Source organism: Lucilia sericata, unplaced genomic scaffold (assembly GCF_015586225.1).
Source record: "Lucilia sericata isolate MDLA Ls3-8-SP2 unplaced genomic scaffold, ASM1558622v1 Contig000214F_arrow, whole genome shotgun sequence".
NCBI lineage: Eukaryota > Metazoa > Arthropoda > Insecta > Diptera > Calliphoridae > Lucilia > Lucilia sericata.
Window position 1 is genome coordinate 327,447 of NW_023994242.1, and position 22,753 is coordinate 350,199.

The 22,753-nt window shown below is 29.7% G+C and overlaps 1 protein-coding gene across 1 annotated transcript; it reads right to left on the minus strand.

The window, feature by feature from the left end:
- Positions 1-777: 777 nt before the first annotated feature.
- LOC119602208 (inhibin beta A chain) lies at positions 778-7,916 on the minus strand. Its single transcript, XM_037953594.1, has 5 exons — positions 7,471-7,916; positions 4,703-5,939; positions 3,640-3,897; positions 2,021-2,403; positions 778-1,951 (listed from the first exon to the last, which is right to left on the minus strand). The coding sequence occupies exons 2-5, from the start codon at positions 5,613-5,615 to the stop codon at positions 1,787-1,789; spliced, it is 1,719 nt and encodes a 572-aa protein (XP_037809522.1). The 5' UTR covers positions 5,616-5,939; positions 7,471-7,916; the 3' UTR covers positions 778-1,786.
- Between the last annotated feature and the right edge of the window lie 14,837 nt (positions 7,917-22,753).

The window sequence follows — 22,753 nt, forward strand, 5'->3', positions numbered from 1 at the left end:
CGATCGAACTAACTAACTAACTAACTAACTAACTATCTAACTTACTATCTAACGAACGAACTAACTAACTAACTAACTAAGTAACTAACTAACTAACTAACTAACTAACTAACTAACTAACTAACTAACTAACTAACTAACTAACTAACTAACTAACTAACTAACTAACTAACTAACTAACTAACTAACTAACTAACTAACTAACTAACTAACTAACTAACTAACTAACTAACTAACTAACTAACTAACTAACTAACTAACTAACTAACTAACTAACTAACTAACTAACTAACTAACTAACTAACTAACTAACTAACTAACTAACTAACTAACTAACTAACTAACTAACTAACTAACTAACTACTAACTAACTAACTAAATAACTAACTAACGAACGAACGAACTAACTGACTGCACCTATAACTTTGGGCTAAGGTGTTTTTAATTCGATTTACCCTCGTTCGAATTCATGAAGAGCCACTTCGCGTGTAACATTTTTTAAATCCCCAAAAACATATTTTTAGAATTCGTTTTATAGTCTCGCCCAAGAAAAGTTAAATATTTATCTGATGAGCCTGATTTTGTTCCATTGAATCTAAAATAAATCGAATGTTTGTAGTAGAAGTTGACGCATCTCAATTTATTACCTTAATTTTTAATAAAATAAAACACAACTTTTTTAAAATTTATACAGATTTTTATATTTTTTAAAAAAATTTTAAAATTTCTTAAAAAAATTAAGAAATATATTACAAAAAAATTTTACTACTTACAATATTTACAAAAAAGAAAAAAAAAAACAAAAAATATCACCTGACACATTTACTCGGTGTCTTGAACTGATAAATTTTTATCATGATAAACGACAAATCATAATCATAAGAAAAACTTAAGCAAAAGAGACTAAAAAGTTTAAACGGTTAACGAAATTTTACTACTAATACGATATTTTACAACGTTTTCAGATAAATATTCAGGCAGGTCAAGTGACCGAGTAATTAACTAAAAAAAAAACACAAATTAAATATTTACAATTTAGGATACTCACAAACTAGACAAAATAATTTTAGTACAAACTACAACTGTAAACATTTAATATAGATTCAATAGACGTGGAAATTAAGATTAAGATATTAAATGTTTATAGAATGTTTTTAAATTGACAGACGGTGAATATCCTTAATAAATTACACTAGTCAACAATAAACACAAATACAAAAAAAAAAAAAAAACGAAAATCTAATTTCTCATGGAGAACTTAAGTACAATACAAATAAATTATAAATTATTTAAATAATTAAAAACTAGTAAAAATCTTATTTTAAACCTATGGCAGTATTTAATATATAAATAATGCCCTATTTGGTTAAAGCACTTTAAGATAAGTTCACATTTAACAAATTAGTTATTTTTAAGAAAAAAAGTAAAAATTTTTATAAAATTTATAAAAGTTTTGGATTTAATTTAATTTAATTTAATAATAATTTAACAATGTGAACGTACCTTAACAACATTTCCATTTAAGTGAAATTTGTAGTGTTTCAACAAACTTTAGGCGTTTTAATTAATTTAGTTTTAAAACTATTTTATAAATAATTATTAAATTATATTTTTGTTCGGTACTTGTTTTTTGGTTAAATGAGGAGGGTCTTTGAGGGGGGTAAGGGAATGAATGATGAATTTTATGATTTGAAAGTTGTTCATTTTTGGTTTGTGAAAGTGAATGAATTAATTTAATTAATAAATATTTTAAATTTAAAAGTTTAAAGTCAATAACAAATAGAAACTATCTACAGCCACAGGATTCTACCACCATATTGGGGAATGTTTTCTGTGTGGCTGTATTATTACTATCCATAAATACTAACTGCAGGGAAGAATATTGTTTGGCAGTACAGCAGGGTACTAACTCTAGATTCTTACGCCGTTTACCGGGTTTATTAAGAAATTTCTAAAAGAGAGAGAGAGAGAAAGTTATAAAACTGTTTTATTGTTTTAGGGGATAACAAGAGAAACCTACCTGTAATATGGTATTATGAGCCGATAAAGACTCTGAAATACTCGCCACCATGCCACAGGTGCCACGACAGAAATAAGCATTATAGCCACGGGGCTGTATAATCCAATCACCCCAGCCGATATCATCAAAAGATATATACAAATGTTCACGACAACATTCGGTGACACCATCCGTACAATTGATTTCACGTTTCTGACGCGGTTGTCTCTTACGATTTTGTGTATCGACCATTATAAAGGGTCTGTAATCTTTATCGGTGGATATCATATGTTCCATCGATTCTATGTCACATGACTGGCAGGTGATTTGTATGAGATGACTAAGATCATGATTGCCAAACCAACGTTTTATCGGCCATTCTATATCGATTTTCATCCATTCATCTGTAAAGGAAATTAGAGAAATTAGTTTTATAAGTCTAAACGGGCTATAGATTTAGTGTCATTATATTTAAAAGGGGTTTCAAAAATCTTAGCTTTTCAGCTTTATTTTAATTATAATCTTAAGGCTGATGAAATACTATGTTTGTTTTCATTTAATATGGTTTTAATTTATAGGGGAATATTTTTGACATTTTCGAAAATAATACAAACAAACTCACGATTTAAAATAATATTTGTGCGTTTTTTTAATTATAAACAAAACTGTTTTTGTTTATTATTATTATTATTTTCTAGATGGCCTTTTTAAAAACACGCTCCAAAATTCTGATTATAAACTCCTACAAATACAATCTTTCACTTGATGTATAAAGAATTTTGAACATAATATGATTTTGATTTACGATCATGGTGGGTTGTCAACTACACATTTATCAAAAAAAAACGTTTTAAAAATTTCTTTTTCTTTTGAGAATGTATTTGTTAATTTATATTAAAAATTTATTTATGACTTTTAAATTTGCACTGTCATAAAAAGGTCAATCAATTTTAGCTCTCCCTCTCGCTCTCTCACTCTCTCTAAACGGTGAAAGTCCAATTTCAAAACAGTGATATTGCCCGGATATGTATGAGTATGTATGTAGAAATTTCAATATAAAAAAATCTTTCTAAATATTTTGATTTATTTCGCAAGGTATCATTTATTTCAATACCCCGCTTTTAAACAATTAAAAAGAAAGAAGAACAGATAAAGTAGTTTGAATTATTGTTAATTAAGACGAAAAAATATGCCAAAGAAAAGAAAGATTATTTCCCAAAAGGGTACATGGGGCACAATGTTTTTTTCCACTGCAAAACAAAAACTTTAAAATATGAAAATTATTAAAGGCTTTCTTGTGAAAAACACAGCTGGCAACATATTTTTAATTAGAAAAATATATGCCGGATTAGTGATTAGCCGGCTATGGGCGTAATTAGTCAGAAAGCCCGCTTAAAGTTCTTTAAAATACTCATTAAAATTATTAAGATTTAGAAATGCTGATAACGACGTGACGATTTGTGAGTAGTAAAAAGATAATAAATTTGTATTTAAAGCCAATAATTAATAAATAATTACAAAAGCTGTGTTTTTGTTCAACACAAAATGTTGCAAAATTTTAAAAATTATTATCAGTTTGACCTCATAGTTCATTAAAGGGTTAAATTTTAAGAAAACTCTCAACAATTTCCAAAACTTACCTTGAACATCAACGGATTGTATGGCAATTGTCTTAACTATGGGTAAATATTTCGAGTCTAATTGCTGTTGTACTTCGGACACTACAATGGTCTGTTGCGTTAATAGGGTATCATTGCGTTTGACCATCTTTTGAGGATTATTTTTGAACAGCCACAAAACAGCTGTGCTAACATCATAGCCATCAGCATCGGCATCATCGATTTTGAACGAGAAACACATCGAGGGTTGAGAACCTAATTTGCGACATTCATGCTTTTCTGAAATTTACAAAAAAAGAAGAAAAGTTATAAATTTATAAATTACAAGAAAAAAACTGTTTCAAAAACAATAAAGAAATCATTTTATATCCTTCATCCTCGTGAGAAGGGTATATATAAGTTTGTCATTCCGTTTGTAATTTCTTCAATATAACATAAAATATATACTCTAGATCCTGGATAGATAACGAAGTCGATTAAGCTATGGCACCCTAACTGTCAGTCTGTATATCTGTTGAAATCATTTTTTTGAAGGTCTCAGATATATTTAGGATCCAAATCTTCAATAATTCTGTCAGACATGCTTTCGAGATGTTTCCTATTGAAAATCAGCAAAATCGGTTCATAAATATCTCAGATATGAGCAAAAATCTGAGACCACCTATGAAAATTTCTTTAACATATCATAAATAAAAGCATAAAAACAACAACGGGATAATGCAGTTGTATGGGTAATACAGTTTACATATATTTGTTTGATTGTTGGTAATAAAGTTGTATTTATAAAAGTATAAAAATAACAACAACGTAATAATGATGTTGTAATTGGGTAATACAGTTTACATATATTTTTTTAATGGTTGGTAATAAAGTTTTATTTGTTTGTGGATAGGTAATACAGTAGTTTTTGTCTGTGTACAGACTCTGCACTGCAGAGATACAAGACAATGTAAAAGGCGGCTGATGAATGACAAATGTAAGCCAAATGGATTTACTAAATTTGTTTCAAAATCAAGTTAACGACTTTTGACCTAAACTTAAACATAAGCGGACAAAACGAAAAAAAAATCCCTATAAAACTTACCAACTTCTAAAAAGATAAACTTTTTACTCGTTCTCGCATAGTAATCATCTAAATCCTTATTAACTGTGGCATCCTCTTCCTGCTCAATGGTTACACCCTCATATAAAGGTTTAGGCAAACCGACGGCCGAAACATTGGGACGTTCTTTGAGTCTTAATTTCTCTAAAATTTGCTGCTTAACAAACTCAATACGCAAACGGGTGAGTTCTTCCTCGGTAACATGTTCCACCTTACGGCTACTCTCACATTTAGGACAACGCGCCGCAGCGGTATTTTTGTGTTTTTGATTCTCTGTTTCCTCTTGTTTACTAGCTGAATCTTCCTCCTCAGCTTCGGCTACTGTTAATGGTATTTCTACTTTAATATTACTTTCATCAGTCTCCAAAACTATATCCTCCTCCTCGGGCTCACCATCCATAGGACCATCACCATACATACGATCCTTATCATCGGCATAATCATAGTCATAAACCATAGATAAATGTTGCCAAATACGTGGCATGGTCTTTAAAGTCTCAGCACTGTAGACGGGTCTCTGCGAACGCTGTTGCAAACGTTTGTTGTGTTCTAAACGATGCTGGCGCTGTTGTTCCATATGACGTTTAATACGTTCCATTTGTCGCCTCGAATCCTGTACCGTTTCATCTTCTTCCTGACCATTATCGAAATTCTGTTTCTTATATTGTTTTATATGTTTGCGGGCATGATGCGTCTGATGCTGTTCATGGGTGGGATTAAGTTTATGATGTACATTGGCCGTCTGATGGCGGTACTGATGTTGACGCATAAAATGTGTCACTGTATTGGTGTTGCTAACACTGGGATGAGATTTGGCATGTAAACGATTGTAGATGTGATTGTTTTCCAAAGCCAAAAAGGCTAATAATACGAAGGTAATTAAATATTTGGCCATTTTTTGTTATTTGTTTAGTTTTTTTCTTAATATTTTTTAATTATTTGAGTATTTTCGAGTGTTTTTTTGTTAGTTAAATTAAAATTTTGTTCTTTAATTAATAGTTTAATTGATTCTCTTGTTGTTGTTTTTTTATTATAGACGTTTTTCTTTTTTCACTATCTTTTGGGTAACATTAAAAATTTCTCTTTTGTCCTTTGTCTATGTAAAATCATAGATTTTTTTGTTAGACACTGTTTGTACAGATTTTAGTTATATTGTTTTATTTGTGGTGAAATTGTTTATCTCTTGAAGGATTTTACTGCATTACCAGCTGTTTAGAAACTGTAAAGAAATTAGAGAAACATGTTGATTAATAAAGAGAATTCTTTAAAATGTTAATAAATTAATTTATAAAACAAGAAAATTAATGGTTTTTTAATAGTTCACTGTTTTTTAAACGAAAATTTTATAATTATAATGATTTCTTTGTTTGTGTAAGTTTTTATGGTGAATTCCAAAGCTTTAAGTTGGCAGCACTGTTTTAAAACCAACATAATGAATAAGCCACCATTTTAAAGATATAGAAAGAGATAGAGAGAGAGAGAGTGGGAGGAAAAGGAAGTGTTGTGTTGTATTTGAAATCTTAGACTTGGCAGCACTGTCTTAAAATCATCATAACTAATTAGCCGCCATTTTTATGTATTTTCATAAAAATTTAACATTTAAATTCTTTTAGCAAAAAAAATTGAAATGCTTTCAAAATAATTCCAATTTTTTATAATTTTATTATAGTTTCTTCATATTTTGATTTGAAATTATAATTTAGAATCTAAGATTTCAGAAAATTTAGGAAATTTTATGCAAAATTAGCTCAAGTCCTAAATCCTTTTAGAAGTTGAGGCCCTTTATCTATGTCCATCCAAGTTTCTCAAAACCCCAGATATCTTTTGGAACCAAATCTTGAATAATTCTATCGGATATGCTTTCAAGAAGTTTGTTATTTAGAATCAGTAAATAAAGAAGATATGTGCAAAATTCCGAAAATCACTAGATTGTTCCAGAATTTTAAAAGTATATTTTATCCTTTTAGATAGAGTAGTTCATTTAGCTCGTTCGTCTGTCTATTGAAATCAAGTTCCTGAAACTCCCAGATATCTTTGAAAACTTAAGATATCTGACTAAATTTATCAGATATGCTTTCGAGAAGTTTGCCAATAAAAATTAATAAAATCGGTCTTTAAAATAGGAAGATGTGAGCAAAATTCCGAAAAACCCACGATTTTTCCCGCATATTTCGAATACATTTAGCTATGTCTGCTGTTTTTTCTTTATTGAAATCAATTTCCTCAAAACCCCAGATATCTTCAGGATAATAATTTTGTATTATTCAAACAGATATGCTTTCGAAAAGTTTTGAATTAGCTTTATAACTTTATTAAGGATCCATAAATATATCTTTAGAAAAATATCACTAAATCGATTAGACTTATATATTCCGCTAAATAATTTAAAAATTTTTTTTGTTATAACTTCTCAGTTCAAAACTTTTAAACCAAAAATAAAAAAAGATTAATTTTCATAAAATATCACTTCATTAAATTAAAATTCTTAAGGAGTTCTTGTCAGGATTCAATTGTTTAATTAATTTTTTAATACTCGAGAAGTTTTTTTTTTTATATTTTGCAAAAAAAAGTACACTTTGAAGTAAAACATGATTAAACATGTTTTTTTAAAAAAACACTTATAAATTATTATAAACAGGATTTCTTGTTTAAAATGTCCTTAATTTTTCTCAAATTTTTTTCACTTATTATAGCTTTTTGTTTATTTTTTTAATTAAATAAATTTATAATATATTCACAAACTTATTTACCATTTATAAGAACAGCGTATTTAAATATTTTTTTTAATAAATAAAAATTAAATGTTTTTATTTTAATTGACGCCAGCAGAGTCATATATTAAGCGCAAATTAAATTATTTTTTTTTTCTAAATAAAAGTTTTTCTTCAATATCACTCACACGCGTATTAATTAAATTGTAATAAAAACACGTATATTTGTTTTATTACCACTTTTTTATGTTTGCAATGTGTGTGTTTTTTTTTATTAATTTTTATTATTAATTATAATAATATTTTGTACAATAAACTGTGTGTAATAAACTTTTTATTACTTAGCGCCACACGTTTGAATTAAACGGAAAATAAGTAAATGACGAAATGATTTCAAATTTCAATTTATAACGACGTCAAAATTTCTGTTTTTTTTTTAATTTAATTTTTTTCACTTTTTTTAGGGGTAAAAACACTCCGACCGGCTCTGACACTTGTATATGAATGAATTGCTACGAAAATTGTTTAAACAATTTATTTGTGAAGAATTTATATGGATTTTTAAGTGGTAGCAAAAAAAATAAAATCGTATCAATGAAAATTACGTTTGAAAAAAAAAAAAATAAATAAAGAGAGAAGCTAAAACGATCGTTATAGATCGTGTAATTTCGCTTAGATGTGTAAAGAACTTGTATAGAATATAGACACTCATACACATATAAAGTGTAATACTCTTATATGCTCTTTCATTTAAGAAAAAGGAATTACAGTTATAAATAAGAAAAAAGAGCGTAATATTAATAATACAGTTATACTTAAATACTCTCCTTATAATGTCTCTAAATTAAGAGAGCGTTTTAATTAGTTTAAGAGTACTAAACATAACGGCAATCATTACCCAGCAAAAACTTTATTTATATGTAATAGAATGTTAGATTACTTTGTAGAAAAATTTTAACTGTTTTATCTTGTAGGTGAGAAATTCAAGGTTATTCGATTACTAAAATAGAGTTTTATATTAGGCACACTTATTACATTTCTGGACCTCAGTTTAGAGTTTATACTCTTGTTGAATTACTAAACTCTAAACTTATTATTACTTCTTCTCCAATGGTTAATGACCTAACCATTACCAAGTAATATGTGCTATAATTACTATTAACAATAAGGACAAATAGTTTTTGCTGGGTATTAATAATAACAACAAATTTTTAATTTAATACTAATGGCAACAAAAAATCAATCTAAAACCAACATATCCCTGATTTACTACAAGACTGTAATAACTAAAGATTTAGTGACTACAAAACATTAAACTCTGTAGAGTTTTCTTCACTAATGTTTCCTCCCGCTACAATCTTAATACTGAGGACATACTATGTATCAGCTATTTGGTTTTATAAACTCTAAACCTAAACTTTCCTCCCGGTTTCAAAGTAAGAGAATTCGTTTGTTCGATTCAGATCAAACTCAAAAAAGCTTAAAAAAATCATTAGAAACTACTCAAGAAACGATACAGAAGTGACGACTTTAAGACGGAATACAAAGAACGTGCAGGTCAGAAAAAAAAGTTTGAAGACCAGGAGTTAGAGGCTTAACTCGATTGTTGTCAAACTCAACAAGAACTTGGAAAATCATTGAGAGCCACATAAGCAGCAGGAGTCCAAATTTCTCTATATAGTAATATGGTCTGCAATTATAGACTACGGTCTATAATTACACTACAGACTGGTGTATAGTTCGGACTATAGTAAGGTCTATAGTTCAGCTTATATTTTAGACTATAGTTTAGATTATAGCTTAGCCTATAGTTAATACTATAGTTTAGACCACAGTTCAGACTATAGACTAGACTAGAATATCAATAGTTCAGAATATCTATAGTTATGATCTATAGTTTAAACAGAACACTTGTCTAGAGATCAAGCTATAGGACTGTATATACAGATATATAGTTCCAACTATAGACTGGGCCCAAATTATGGCATACGATATCGATCGAAATATCCATTTATATTCTATTGAGATTTCGATCGATATCGTATGCCGTAATTTGGGCCCTGGTCTATAGTTACGACAATAGACGAGTCTATAGTTCCGACTATAAACTGGCCTATAGTTTAGACTAGGTATACACTGGTATATAGTTCCGACTATAAACTGATCTATAGTTCCGTCTATAGTTCCAAGTAAAGACTGGTCTATAGTTCCGACTAAAGACTAGTCTACAGTTCTGACTCTAAACTGGTCTATATTTCAGACTATAGACTGCACTATAGTTCGATTATAGACTGGTCTAAAGTACCAATCATAGACTGATCTAAAGTTCCGACCATAGACTGGTAAGCAGAAGGAGCTATAGTTTGCGAGCAGGAGGATTCATCCAAGATTCATTGAAAACCAAAGACCTTGAAATGCTGTCTGCACATTCGATAACTAGAAGAGTAAGAGGTCGTATATGAAGCCCAAATAACCGAATGAATCGTCCTCAAAGCTAAGTAGTGCTAAGGTGTTAAGGCAATGCTCTACATTTGGTGGAATCAAAAGGGTTCTTTCAATTATAAGCTGCGAAAATGCAACTAGGCCTTTACGAGGAACCTATACCGATTGCATTGGCCGATAAAATGCCCAGAATTTACGTCCCGACAGCGAAAGCGTATAGTATTCAATTATGTTCTTAAAAGCTATTTAGTAAGAAGTGTTTGGGAAGTTGTGCCTCACTCGTCCGTCCGAATACTATATATTCGATCGATGCAAAATGCTCTCTCTGGGTTAAGCTTCACTTCAGGTCTGGACTCGTCTTATAGTCCAGGCCTTTCCCCGTCCGACTTGTTTCGATCGAAGCAAAACGTTCTCTATGGGCTAAGCTTCACATCAGAATAGGGCATCCGATATTATCTTGATTCATTCTTGGCCTCATGATAAGCAGTTCTTTTGTCACGGAATCCATATTTTAACAAAAATATGGAAAATGGTCACCGTTTCTATCTAAAGCTGGTTGTACTTTTCATAAGTTGTTTAAAAGTAATTTAAAACAAAGTTCACATGGACCGCCTGCCGGACATGACTTAACCGACTCTGAAAGCGATTGTTTAAGATGGCTGAAGGTCCAATTTTTTTGTGCGTTATAAACATCAGCACAAATCCCACCCCATAACGGGAGTAAAATATTCATAAAAGCCGCTTGTTTCGAAAAAATCAGTTTTGAGTTATATCAGTCTTACAGTAAATGATCGGATATAGTAGTGCAAGTTGTATGCTTTCAGTTTTTATAAGAATTGCATCATTCTTGGTGCCGCTCAATTGGCCGGCCACAAGACACAATTTATGCGTGTCTTTGCATAAAATTAAACTAAACGAAATGAAATGCAACGAATAAAATTACTAAAATTCTTTAGTAAATTTTAAATGATTTTTTGATTTAGTTAATTTTTGTTGGTTTTTTTTTTTTGGTGCTCTGTGTTTTTTGTTGCTGCTAAAAATTAGACACGTTTTTAACCCAATTTTATTTTTATCTAACACTATTTCACTTGTTCGTTCAACAAATGCGCAATTATTTTCAAATTAATTTTAATTTTATCAAGTTTATTAGAAAATTATTTCTTATAGAAATTCGTTATTTTTTTTTTTTGGCGCTTAGAAAATATAACAATGTATTTTAACAAATTGCTTACGAACCTAAAATCAATGACTTTTTTGTTTTAAATAATATAGAATTTAAAATTATATTGGCAAATCTTTCGGTGCAATGCTCTGTATTTGTAATTGACTTATGACTTTTAGAATGTTTGATTACTGATAATAAATTTTAAATCAATGAAAATTTTGTCACTTAAAACAACAAAAACCCCACAAACTGTTAATAACATCTTTTAGGTCTTTTTATAGCTAAAGACAACAACAACAATAATAACATTATAAAATGTTTGGTTCTACCCACTATAAGGTTTAACCTTAAAAATCTTTAAATTGTTAAATCAAAGATTATTTAAACAAATTATGCCTTTATAGGTTATCAAGTCATTGAAAAATATAATACTTTATTTTGCACAGTGGGATGTTATTAAAAAAGACAAACAACTTATTAGCCCTTTAAATTTGAACGCAAATGGTCTTTGGAAAATGTTAATAAAAACGTGTTAAATTATAAAACGTGTATATAGTTTTATCAGACAAAATTACGTTTAATGTACTCATTTATTCTTTATTTCAACACGTTTCTGTTGTCTCCTGCGAAATTACTATAACCTGTTAGTAATATTAATAATCATGTGCCTTTCATAACTACTCATCCAAATTAGAAATATGTCATACAGAAGTGTGTGACTGTATTAGTTTTTAACATTTTATAGAGTAAAACTTAAAATTTTAGAAGGTTTGATACTTCGCTTTTGAAAACAAGAGTGACCAGATTGTAGACTAATATATAGTCCAAACTTCTCTGTATAGTAAACTGGTCTACAATCCTGACTACAGTCTATAATTTATACTACAGACTGGTGTATATTTAGGAATATACTAAGGTATATAGTTCAGCCTATAGCTTAGACTATAGTTTAGATTATAGTTAAGTCTATAGTTTAGACCACAGTTTAGACTGGTCTATAGTTCAGAATATAGACTGTTCTATATTTCAGAGTATAGACAAGTCTATAGTTCAGGATATAGACTTGTCTATAGTTCGGAATATAGACTGGTCTATAGTTTGAACAGTACACTGGTCTATTCATCAGACTCTAGACTGGTCTACGGTTCAGACTCTAGACTCGTCTACAACTCAGACTATAGACTCGTATACAGTTCAAACTGTGGACTGGTCTATAGTTCAGACTATACACAGGCCTATAGTTCATACTACAAACTGGTCTATAGTTTAGACTAAGTATACACAGGTATAAAGTTCCAACTATAGACTGGACTATAGTTACGACTATAGACCGACTATGTACTGGTCTACAGTTCAGACTATAGACTCGTCTAAAGTTCTGACTATGGACTGGTCTATAACTCAGACTATACACTGGTCTATAGTTAAGACTAAGTATACACAGGTACATAGTTGCATACATACACTGGCCTTTAGTTCCGACTATAAACTGGTCTATAGTTTAGACTACGTTTACAAAGGTACACAGTTCCAACTATAGAGTGGTCTATAGTTACGACTATAGACTGGTCTCTAGTTCGGAATATAAACTGGTCAATAGTTCCTACTGGAGACTGGTCTTTAGTTCCGACTATAAACTGGTCTATAGTCTGGTCTATAGTTACGACTATAGACTGCTCTATATATAGTCTAGTCTAAAGTACCGACTATAGATTGGTCTATAGTTCCAACTATAAACTGGTCTATAGTTGGAACTACTTCCTACTATTGATTTTTCAATAGTTCCGCCTATAGTTCGGACTATATACTGGTCTATAGTTCCAACTGTAAACTGGTCTATAGTTCCAACTATAGACTAGTTTATAATTCCTAATATTGACTTTTCAATAGTTCTGACTACAGTTCGGACTATATACTGGTATAAGTTCATAGTATGAACTTCATACTATAGACTGGTCTATAGTTCCGACTATAGACTTGACTATATACATAGTTCAAGACTATAGCCTATCTATTTCTTAGACTATAGATAGTTTTATAGTACAGACTATAGACTGGTGTGAGTTTTAGACTATACATACACTGATATATATGTGGTCTTGAACTATAGATATATGGTCTATAATACAGACTATTGACTGATCCAAAAAAATTACAACAGTCTAGACTATAGATAGGACTTTTTTCTGAAATTTTTGAAAGTTTGTATTTACTTATTATACCCTTCACCTTTCTAAGAAGAGTATATATAAGTTAGTCATTCTATTTGTAATTTCTAAAATATGATTTTCCAATCCCCTAAAAGGTTATATATTCTGGATGCTTATTGATAGCCATATCTGTCTGTCTGTCTGTCTGTCTGTCGGTATGCCTGTTGAAATCAATTTTCTAAAGACTCCAGGATCTAAATCTTCAATAATTTTATCTGAAATACTTTCAAGAAGTTTCCTGATTAAAATCGGTCCATAAAAAAAGGAGATATGAGCAAAAATTCGTGATCACCTTAGGAAATGTCTACAACATATAATAACTAAAAGCATAAAAAACAACAAGGAGATAATGCACTTGTATTTGGGTAACACTGTTAATATTTGTTTGAAGGTTGATAATGCAGTGTTATAAAACCAATCGAAACATCTGTTAATGGCGCCACTTTTTTTTTAGTTCTAATTCCAATGTTGAAATTATAAATATGTATTACAGTTATTATCTAATATTAGAATGCATAAATTGACACGTTTTAACTATAAATCTACCTACATGTATATTTAAAAAAAGAAACTCATAACTTTTTACATAAAAGAAATGTTAATTTGTACTTAAATATGCATAAGAATTTTATTAAATGTATATAGGATTTCCGAACATTATAAATGTCTATTAAGTGGAGATTTTGTATACAATTTGGATTAAATATGATACTTTTTAAATTGTTGTTTCGAGAGGAGAACTAACATACTTGGAAGAAGTTACATACTTGCCTCCATTGTCATTCGTATTTTAAACAATTACTTGTTGCTCGAACTTTTTGTTGTATACTAATGTATGTATGTATGTATGTCACTCAAAAGGGTTATAAATGAGTATAGGAAAAAGTATCAAACAACATGTACTTTGTTTTTGTACTAGAAGTAAACAACTAATAGTCAAAACATGTAAACAATAAAAACTTTTGACAGAAAGCATACTCTACAAAAATGAAAAGTAGTCAGCTGTTTTATCGTAGTCATCTTTGTAATTCTGCCATGCATAGTAATATAATATCGTTCTTTGTTTGTTTGTCTAATAACTACGTAGCAGTTACTCCACTAGTTACTGGTAATCATGGTTTTTTTTAGAGCCATTAGAAGATTTAATGGAAACCCTGAAATGAACATACGACATTATCATAAATCGTTTTATGATTATTAAATAAACCATGTTAAATAAGTAATTTCAATTTATATAAAATATATATTTATATAAATTCTAATAAATTCTTGTTGAGTGAACTATTTAAATACAGTATTGATTTTACTATCAGGCACGTATTCTAAAATGAAATTTCTAAGATCAGATTATAACTTTTTATTAATTTCATTAATCAAATTATATACTATTTCCTGTATTAATTTGTAATTGCAATTACAAATTGATTAACATAATTGCAATCAAAATTATCACAAAAAACGTCAATATTTTTAACATGACATGATGATAAGTTTTGAATTAAACAAAAAATCTCTATTAAACGTAAGCGAAAGCGTTAATTTTTTTATATTTAACTTCTATGTCATTGAAACTAGTGGAATAAATTGAAAATGAATTGAAATTTTTTGTAATGATTCTGAAATACATGATTTAAATTATGTGATTATATTGAAATTATTATAGCAGTGAGATTTTTCTTTTTAAAGTTCACATTGAATAATTTTTTTTTTTTTTTGTTTAATTATTGTAATGATATATTAAGTCGTATTTAGAATATAATTTAAATAAATTTTAATACAATTTATAATGTTACAAAGAACATCAGATAAGTATGATGAAATTCAAATCAATTATTGGTTAAATATATAGATTTGAATTTAGATTGATATCAAATAAATGAAAAATGATTTGAGTAATGATTAATTTAACAAGTCATAGTTTTGCAGATGACGTACAATTTTGAAGATGTCTGTGCAGGTGTACTAATTCCCAAAGAATCTCAGCTGATTCGCTATAATGAGCGTATATTTAGTTATCGTAAACCTGATTATATCTGATATTTTAGTATAATTCTATAGAAAAATTTTCATTAATTCATTATGATATAATTTATTACGAATTAATATAACATTACAGATATAATGCGTTTAATTTAATTTTAGCACTTTGGCAAAAGATCATTATTTTGGCGCCGTTAGAATACTGCTTTAGCTGCCAGATGTTTGAGGTGCCAAAAAGAAAACAGAAAAAAAAACTAAACGTCTGTATTACGATACAGTTAATGAATAATGAATCATATGATTACATTTAAGCAACAGTATCAATTATTTCCTTTATGTTAATATAAATTAAAAAGAATTTACATTCTAGCAATAAGTGATTGTATTAAGTAAACGGAAATCCTACATTTTTAATAAAAAAAATCTCTTTTTAAAACTAAAATATAAAAAACTCTCTTTTTTAAAACCTTTTAAACTTCGTCGTTGTAGTGATTATTACACTCTACATACGTAATACTCTTATATGCAAGTGTTATCAATACAGTTTTTTTTTATTTCTTGCTAAAATTTTTGCTAGTTTAGCAAATGTTTAATATAGCAATTAATTTATAATTTGTTAATTACAGCATATGTAAGCAAATTTTATGCAATATATTATCATTTTCTAATACGTTTTATTACTTTTTTTTTTTTTTAAATATGCACGTTTTATATTTGAATCAATTAATTTCGAGCATTTTGATTAATTTGTTTCAAAATTATCAATAGAAAGTGTGTTGCATTTAATGGTAACCCCTAGTACGTCTTTTTTAATTTAATTTTTAATGAAAAAAACATTTATTTTTAGCTTACATGCATTTTTTGTGTTTAAATTAAATAAAATAACATGTTAATTGGTGAATTAACCCATAGGGGGGAATGTTGTTGAGATATAGCACAATTTGCAAGGTGTAGTAAATATTTATCTCTAGCATTAAGTTTAAATTTACCATTTTACTATACAACATCCGACTCTATTCTATATTGAAACCAAAGTAATCACTTACAAATGTAATTCCTTTCCTTGATAGTAGAAGAAGTCTTTACAAATTCTGAACTGCTGATCCTACTTTTGTTTGTATCAATCTAAAGTTCAGTTCCAGTTCAGTTTTAGTTCAGTTTTAGTTCAGTTTTAGTTTAGTTTTAGTTCAGTTTTAGTTCGCTTCTAGTTCAGTCCTAGTTGAGTTCTAGTTCAGTTCTAGTTCACTTTTAGTTTAGTTTTAATTCCCTTCTAGTTAAGTTCTAAGTCAGTTTTAGTTCAGTTCTAGTTGACTTCTAGTTCAGTTCTACTTCAGTTCTGGTTCAGTTGTAGTTCAAGTTCAGTTCTAGTTCTAGTTCAGTTCTAGTTCAGTTCTGGTTCAGTTGTAGTTCAAGTTCAGTTCTAGTTCAGTTCTAGTTCAGTTCAAGTTCAGTTCTAGTTCAGTTCTAGTTCAGTTTTAGTTCAGTTCTAGTTCAGTTCTAGTTCAGTTCTAGTTCAGTTCTAGTTCAGTTCTAGTTCAGTTCTAGTTCAGTTCTAGTTCAGTTCTAGTTCAGTTCTAGTTCAGTTCTAGTTCAGTTCTAGTTCAGTTCTAGTTCAGTTCTAGTTCAGTTCTAGTTCAGTTCTAGTTCAGTTCTAGTTCAGTTCTAGTTCAGTTCTAGTTCAGTTCTAGTTCAGTTCTAGTTCAGTTCTAGTTCAGTTCTAGTTCAGTTCTAGTTCAGTTCTAGTTCAGTTCTAGTTAGTTCTAGTTCAGTTCCAGTTCAGTTCTAGTTCAGTTCAGTTCTAGTTCAGTTCTAGTTCAGTTTTAGTTCAGTTCTAGTTCAGTTTTAGTTCAGTTCTAGTTCAGTTCTTGTTCTAGTTCAGTTCTTGTTCTAGTTCCGTTCTAGTTCAGTTCTAGTTTAGTTCTGGTTCAGTTCTAGTTCAGTTCTAGTTCAGTTCTAGTTCAGTTCTAGTTCAGTTCTAGTTCAGTTCTAGTTCAGTTCTAGTTCAGTTCTAGTTCAGTTCTAGTTCAGTTCTAGTTCAGTTCTAGTTCAGTTCTAGTTCAGTTCTAGTTCAGTTCTAGTTCAGTTCTAGTTCAGTTCTAGTTCAGTTCTAGTTCAGTTCTAGTTCAGTTCTAGTTCAGTTCTAGTTCAGTTCTAGTTCAGTTCTAGTTCAGTTCTAGTTCAGTTCTAGTTCAGTTCTAGTTCAGTTCTAGTTCAGTTCTAGTTCAGTTCTAGTTCAGTTCTAGTTCAGTTCTAGTTCAGTTCTAGTTCAGTTCTAGTTCAGTTCTAGTTCAGTTCTAGTTCAGTTTTAGTTCATTTCTAGTTCAGTTTTAGTTCAGTTCAGTTCTAGTTCAGTTCTATTTCAGTTCTAGTTCAGTTATAATTCCGTTCTAGTTCAGTTCTAGTTCAGTTCTAGTTCAATATTGATCAAATCCATAGCATTCTAATACTGTGTATTCTCGACATTCGACCTTATTAGTATTAAGTTGAGAGAGAACGCATCGTGGAGTTTTCAATGGAGTCTCTTTTCAAACTTTGTTGAATATATCGATATAATCCATAGCTTAGGAATGGTCACTATTCTCGATATTCTACTTTTTTAAAATACTGAATGGATAGGCACATTATAGTCTATAAGGGGGGTTATAATATAGTTTCTCATAATATAGTTTGGGTAAATCCCATTTCAAGCAAAAAAATTCTGGGAAAATTTAAAACATTTTAAAGTATGTCAATTAAATGTAGAAAAAGGAAAATTTATGTTGTTTACATTTCGAAAACAAACAAAAAAAACAGAGTTGTAATCTAGGCCTTGAGCGCATTTTGGCATTTATTCTTGATTACGCTAGAATTATGCAGTGAACCATTCCACGACCTTCATTCATGCCAGTGTTTTTGTGTAGAGAAACACCTTTTTTGTCCAAAAAAAAACATATATTTATTTTTCAATTCTTGCAGTTATTTCTTAATAAAACGTACATTCAACTTGAAGAGATGGCATGAAAACAATAACAAGACTTATTATAATTAATAATTTGCTGTGTGTTTTCTTTTTTATACTGTTGATAAGTCAAAGATTGAACTTTTTTTTTCATATAATTTATTAATTTCTGTGTTTTTTTCTTTCCCATTTTTTTGCTAATTAAAAAAAATTATCAGCCCAATAGAGTCCAATGGTCCACCCACAAGATCAACAGGGAAAAACAGTGATGATAACATTGATTTCTTGCAACTCAATTACTACGTGATCATTTTCAATAATAATTGTTTTTGAAAGTGAAAATACAACTGAAATCTGTATTTAGAAAACATATTTTATAAAGAGGCTTCAAAATGATGCTTTTGAGTTTGTTTAAACTTTGGACTTGAAATGTAACGAGAATAATATAATTGCGTAAGATTTAAACAGAAAAAAAAAACTGAAAAAAAAAACATACCAGATCGGAGTCATATGGTGGGCAACAAATGGCACGCTTTACATGCGTGTCATTTCGAAATTGATATTGAGGTTAAAATTATGTTATCAATACAATTTTAAGAAATTAATTTAAAATTTCAACTTACCTTAATTTAATATAAAAAACAGTTGTTTAATTTTTATTAATTAAATGAATTTTAATTTCCTTAAATAGGTACCACATGATTTTATGGTTTAACTTTTTATTTATTTTATAATATTTTCTTTTTATTATTTTATTAAATTTTCTGTTTTAAAACAGTTGTTTCTGTTGTTTTTATAAAATATATTATCTTCTTCTATTCTTTTGTTTTTTCTTTCTTACAAAACCCGCACTTTGATAAATGATTTTGATTTTTTTTTAAATATTTTTTTTATTCAGTTCAGTTCACTTTTTAACGTCCAAACTTAAAGATTGTTGAATATTGAATAAATTATTATTTGAAATTCACATACGTTGATGACTTTGACGCTGATGATAATGACGTTTCCCTTGCTGGTGATGATGATGAGTAATAATTAATACAAAGTATTTATACTTATGCTGGCCGACTTGTTTTTGGAACCTTCTTAGAAAATTGCAAATAATTTCTCTTATCTGGTGACTGTAAAGAGAACGCATATGTTTCGTGTGCGGCTCTCTTAATGGCGTTAGTTTTATGATAAGGATTTTTATTAGTTCTGTATTTTGAAAATTTGTCAAGTCATTGTTGTAGTTAAAATGAATATCATTGTAGTTTAAAATGAAAATCATTATAGTTTAATAAAAAAAGTAACCATATTATTGACAAATTTTAATTGGTCGCATTATGGTAAAAATAATACTCTCGCTCTCTCTCTCTTTCTCTCTTAAATTAATAAATTTTTTATGTAGTTTTAAAGATAAGAATTTTTATAAGTTCTGATTGGTAAAATCGTTCGTGGAAATCGATTGGATTGACCAATCTGATGAAGCTGCTTAAATTGTGGAACAGACACTTTAAATATTTTTAAAAGTTCCAGATGATGATTATAATCTGTATTCTTTTTTAATATAATATACAAATACATCTGTTTGTTTTCCCATATTATCTTCTCTAGTCATTGAGTCAGGACAATCAGTTTAATATTCCGTTTAAAGCCCTTGAACTCCAGCACTTAAACAGGAAAGTCTGATATTTATCAAGGCTATATTGGTTAGTTTATAGTCCTAGCAGAAGAACAGTCATGTACCCGTATCCAATTTTGGAACATTATAATCTCCGGAAACCTGATTGCTACTCCTTTCCCATCTGATAACTGGGATGGCAGGTGGCATCGTTATTGAAGAATTTGGCATCATAATCTCTTTAAGACTCAATATTGATTGTGGTATTCGGAAGACTGAAATGTTAGCAATTAAAAAAATTGGCTTAGGAACTATTGAATATTTAATAGCTACATATATCCATCCGGTCTATTTTTCACATCAAAAATTGTCTACCAATGCCGGAAATCTTTGAAAGAGAATTCGAGATATATATGTCACACGGAGATTACCAGATTATGATATTTAGACCCCATGACCGATGATCACATGAGCATACTAACGCAATCACTACATCCCTATCTCCTAGAATAGATGCTACTAGATCAGTTTATCTACTAGGTATCCACAGATCTCAGTTAAGCTATCTGTTATTAGTTATTGAAAATTTGGAATTATATTGTTCATTGGAAATCATATAATTTGTGACCCAAATTGTCAAATAGAACTCAAATTCGCTAGCAATTGGTCCAGAACTGAGTTACGTATGTATTTCAATTTGGATTCAATATCTCTCAGTACACACCAGATCTAAAGAGCATCACTTGGTAGAATAGTGTAGTCTTTTCAAAAGGAGGTCCATAGTACTCTACGACGATAACCTTTTAAACATCAACCATCTTGCTTAGAATATTAAGATAGGAAGTACTTTCGATTGGTGTTTCGAATTTCGAATTTCTGAAATTTCTCTTCGGAAGAGGTGCCATGGACTTTCTGTTCATTATAATAAAAATCATTCTACGTTGCCCTTGTCATTTTCTTCTAATCGTGGTGATCCTAAGAAGGTATCGTATTTACTCTAGTTTGTTCTGAACTAAGGCAGTGGAACTAAGCTTCTAGAGACTACAAGATCATATCCGAAATATCGATTACCTGCTTGAGAAATTGAGCAGATTGGTCTTTTCTATAGGTTATTGGTTTGACCCGATATTATCCAGCATGAACGATATTATCCGCTGAAGAGCGGTTACAAATTCTCTTTGAAAACTTGCCAAAACTCTCGGAGAAGTGTCGATCGATGACAGCACAAACGGGGTATCTTCACCGAAGGTACTGCCATTTGATATTATTCTATTAAGGGGAGTACTGGTCATCATTGTATTTAGGTTTCCTGATGATGACGATGGTATATGATGGAGCATGAATGTTTTGTCTATTATGTATAATTAGAACCTCTATGCATGGTGAACAGCCCTCACCTTGGTGTTATTGCGATCCAGGGGATTAGAGGTGCTACCAGTACCTCTACTTTTCTGCCACAGGAAACCGGAGAAGTAAATTTGACTCGTAGATTGGCTAGAACACTTGTCTAATCTGTACTACGGGAGTTTGTTGACTGTAAAATTTGTCCCTTACTGGCTATTAGCGAGGTCCATTAGAAGAGATTGTGATTGCGGAGACTTTATGTTCGGAATGGACAACGGCCGGTCCCCCGATGCTTGTTACCTTCATGATCTTCCCCATATTGCTGTTATAGCAGCCTTTCCTTGGAATGAATTGACCTGAAGTCGAAACAGCGAGCATACAGGACAGACTTTCGGATTTTGTCTTGTCCCGCTTATTGGAGGGTGCACGTGGTGGCTGTAGTTTAAATCCAATCTCGCGGAAATTGAATGTTGCACAGTGGTATAGGAAAAAAAAAAGAGGGAAATAATTCGGTAACTTCTAAACGGTTAATCCGATTTTAATGAAATTTGGTGTGCACAAAGAGGAGGTGTTGTCGAGTTTAGGTTTTGAATTTGGACCTTATAGGCCAACCAGGGGCCCGGCGGGGGGTCATCAAATTAGGACACCTCGGCTATGTTAAATTTTTAAAACGATCCTATTTCTTCATTTGAGTTCCGATTTAAAAAAAATTTCGTATATAGAATCTCCTCATCGAGCACTATAAAAAATGTTGTCATAGCAGTAAATTATCTCTTATAGTTTAGGAGATATTCGCATTTGAAAATTAAAATTTTAAAATTTTTACCGTCCTTACTTTAGTTTTTTTTGATAATAGCAGGTCCAAATATTCCCGATTTTCGCCATTTTTTTTTATTCGCTTAACAACAAGTTTATATATCAAGCAGTGAAAGAATTATGTAAAAATCATGACTGAGTCCAAAGTTGTAGGCATTTTAATTTAAAAAATTAAAAAAAGGCGATTTTTTGTCATTTTTTTGGGAACAAAGTATCTTTTTCTTTTTAAGTTATCTAAAAAGTTTCTAAGAAGATGTATATAGAATTTATACTTTTTGGAAAGCTGACTTTACATAAAGTACGATAAATGAAACAAAACCTAAAAATTTTTGATACCGAGGGGACCAGGTCCATCCAAAAAAACCCTATTTTTTATGGAAAATTAAATTTTGAGCAAAAATTCTCAAATCGCATAGTCGATATCAAATTATAGTGACCTGTTTTATATGACCCAATATGTTCTTAATCATTTTGTAACGGGTTTCGATAACCCCGCCCCTGGTATGGATATAATAGGCAAAAAACTAAAAAATCCCATTTTTGGGATTTTTTAAAACTTTTTTGGGAATTCCGGGATTTCTAATAAGAAAATTCGAAATTTTGATTTAATTTTGGATTTTAAGTAAAAAAATCTACCTAACTGTAAAATTTCATCAAAAAATATTCATAAATAAAATTTTTATTGCAATTAGAAAAATTTGTATCTTCGCAAAAACTGAATAAAAAACATTTTTTAATTTTTTTTAAAAAAAGTATTCCGCGAATTTTTTAATTTTCAAAAATTATATACAGTTTTGAAAAATAGACAAAATTACCTTTCCATT

Excerpts from the sequence above, each read along its gene's own strand:
- LOC119602208 (XM_037953594.1), bottom strand. The coding sequence starts at position 5,615 with ATGGCCAAATATTTAATTACCTTCGTATTATTAGCCTTTTTGGCTTTG. Across the intron at positions 3,898-4,702 it reads GTTTATCTTTTTAGAAGTTG|AAAAGCATGAATGTCGCAAA; the intron begins GTAAGTTTTATA and ends TGTAAATTTCAG. Across the intron at positions 1,952-2,020 it reads CTCATAATACCATATTACAG|AAATTTCTTAATAAACCCGG; the intron begins GTAGGTTTCTCT and ends TCTCTCTTTTAG.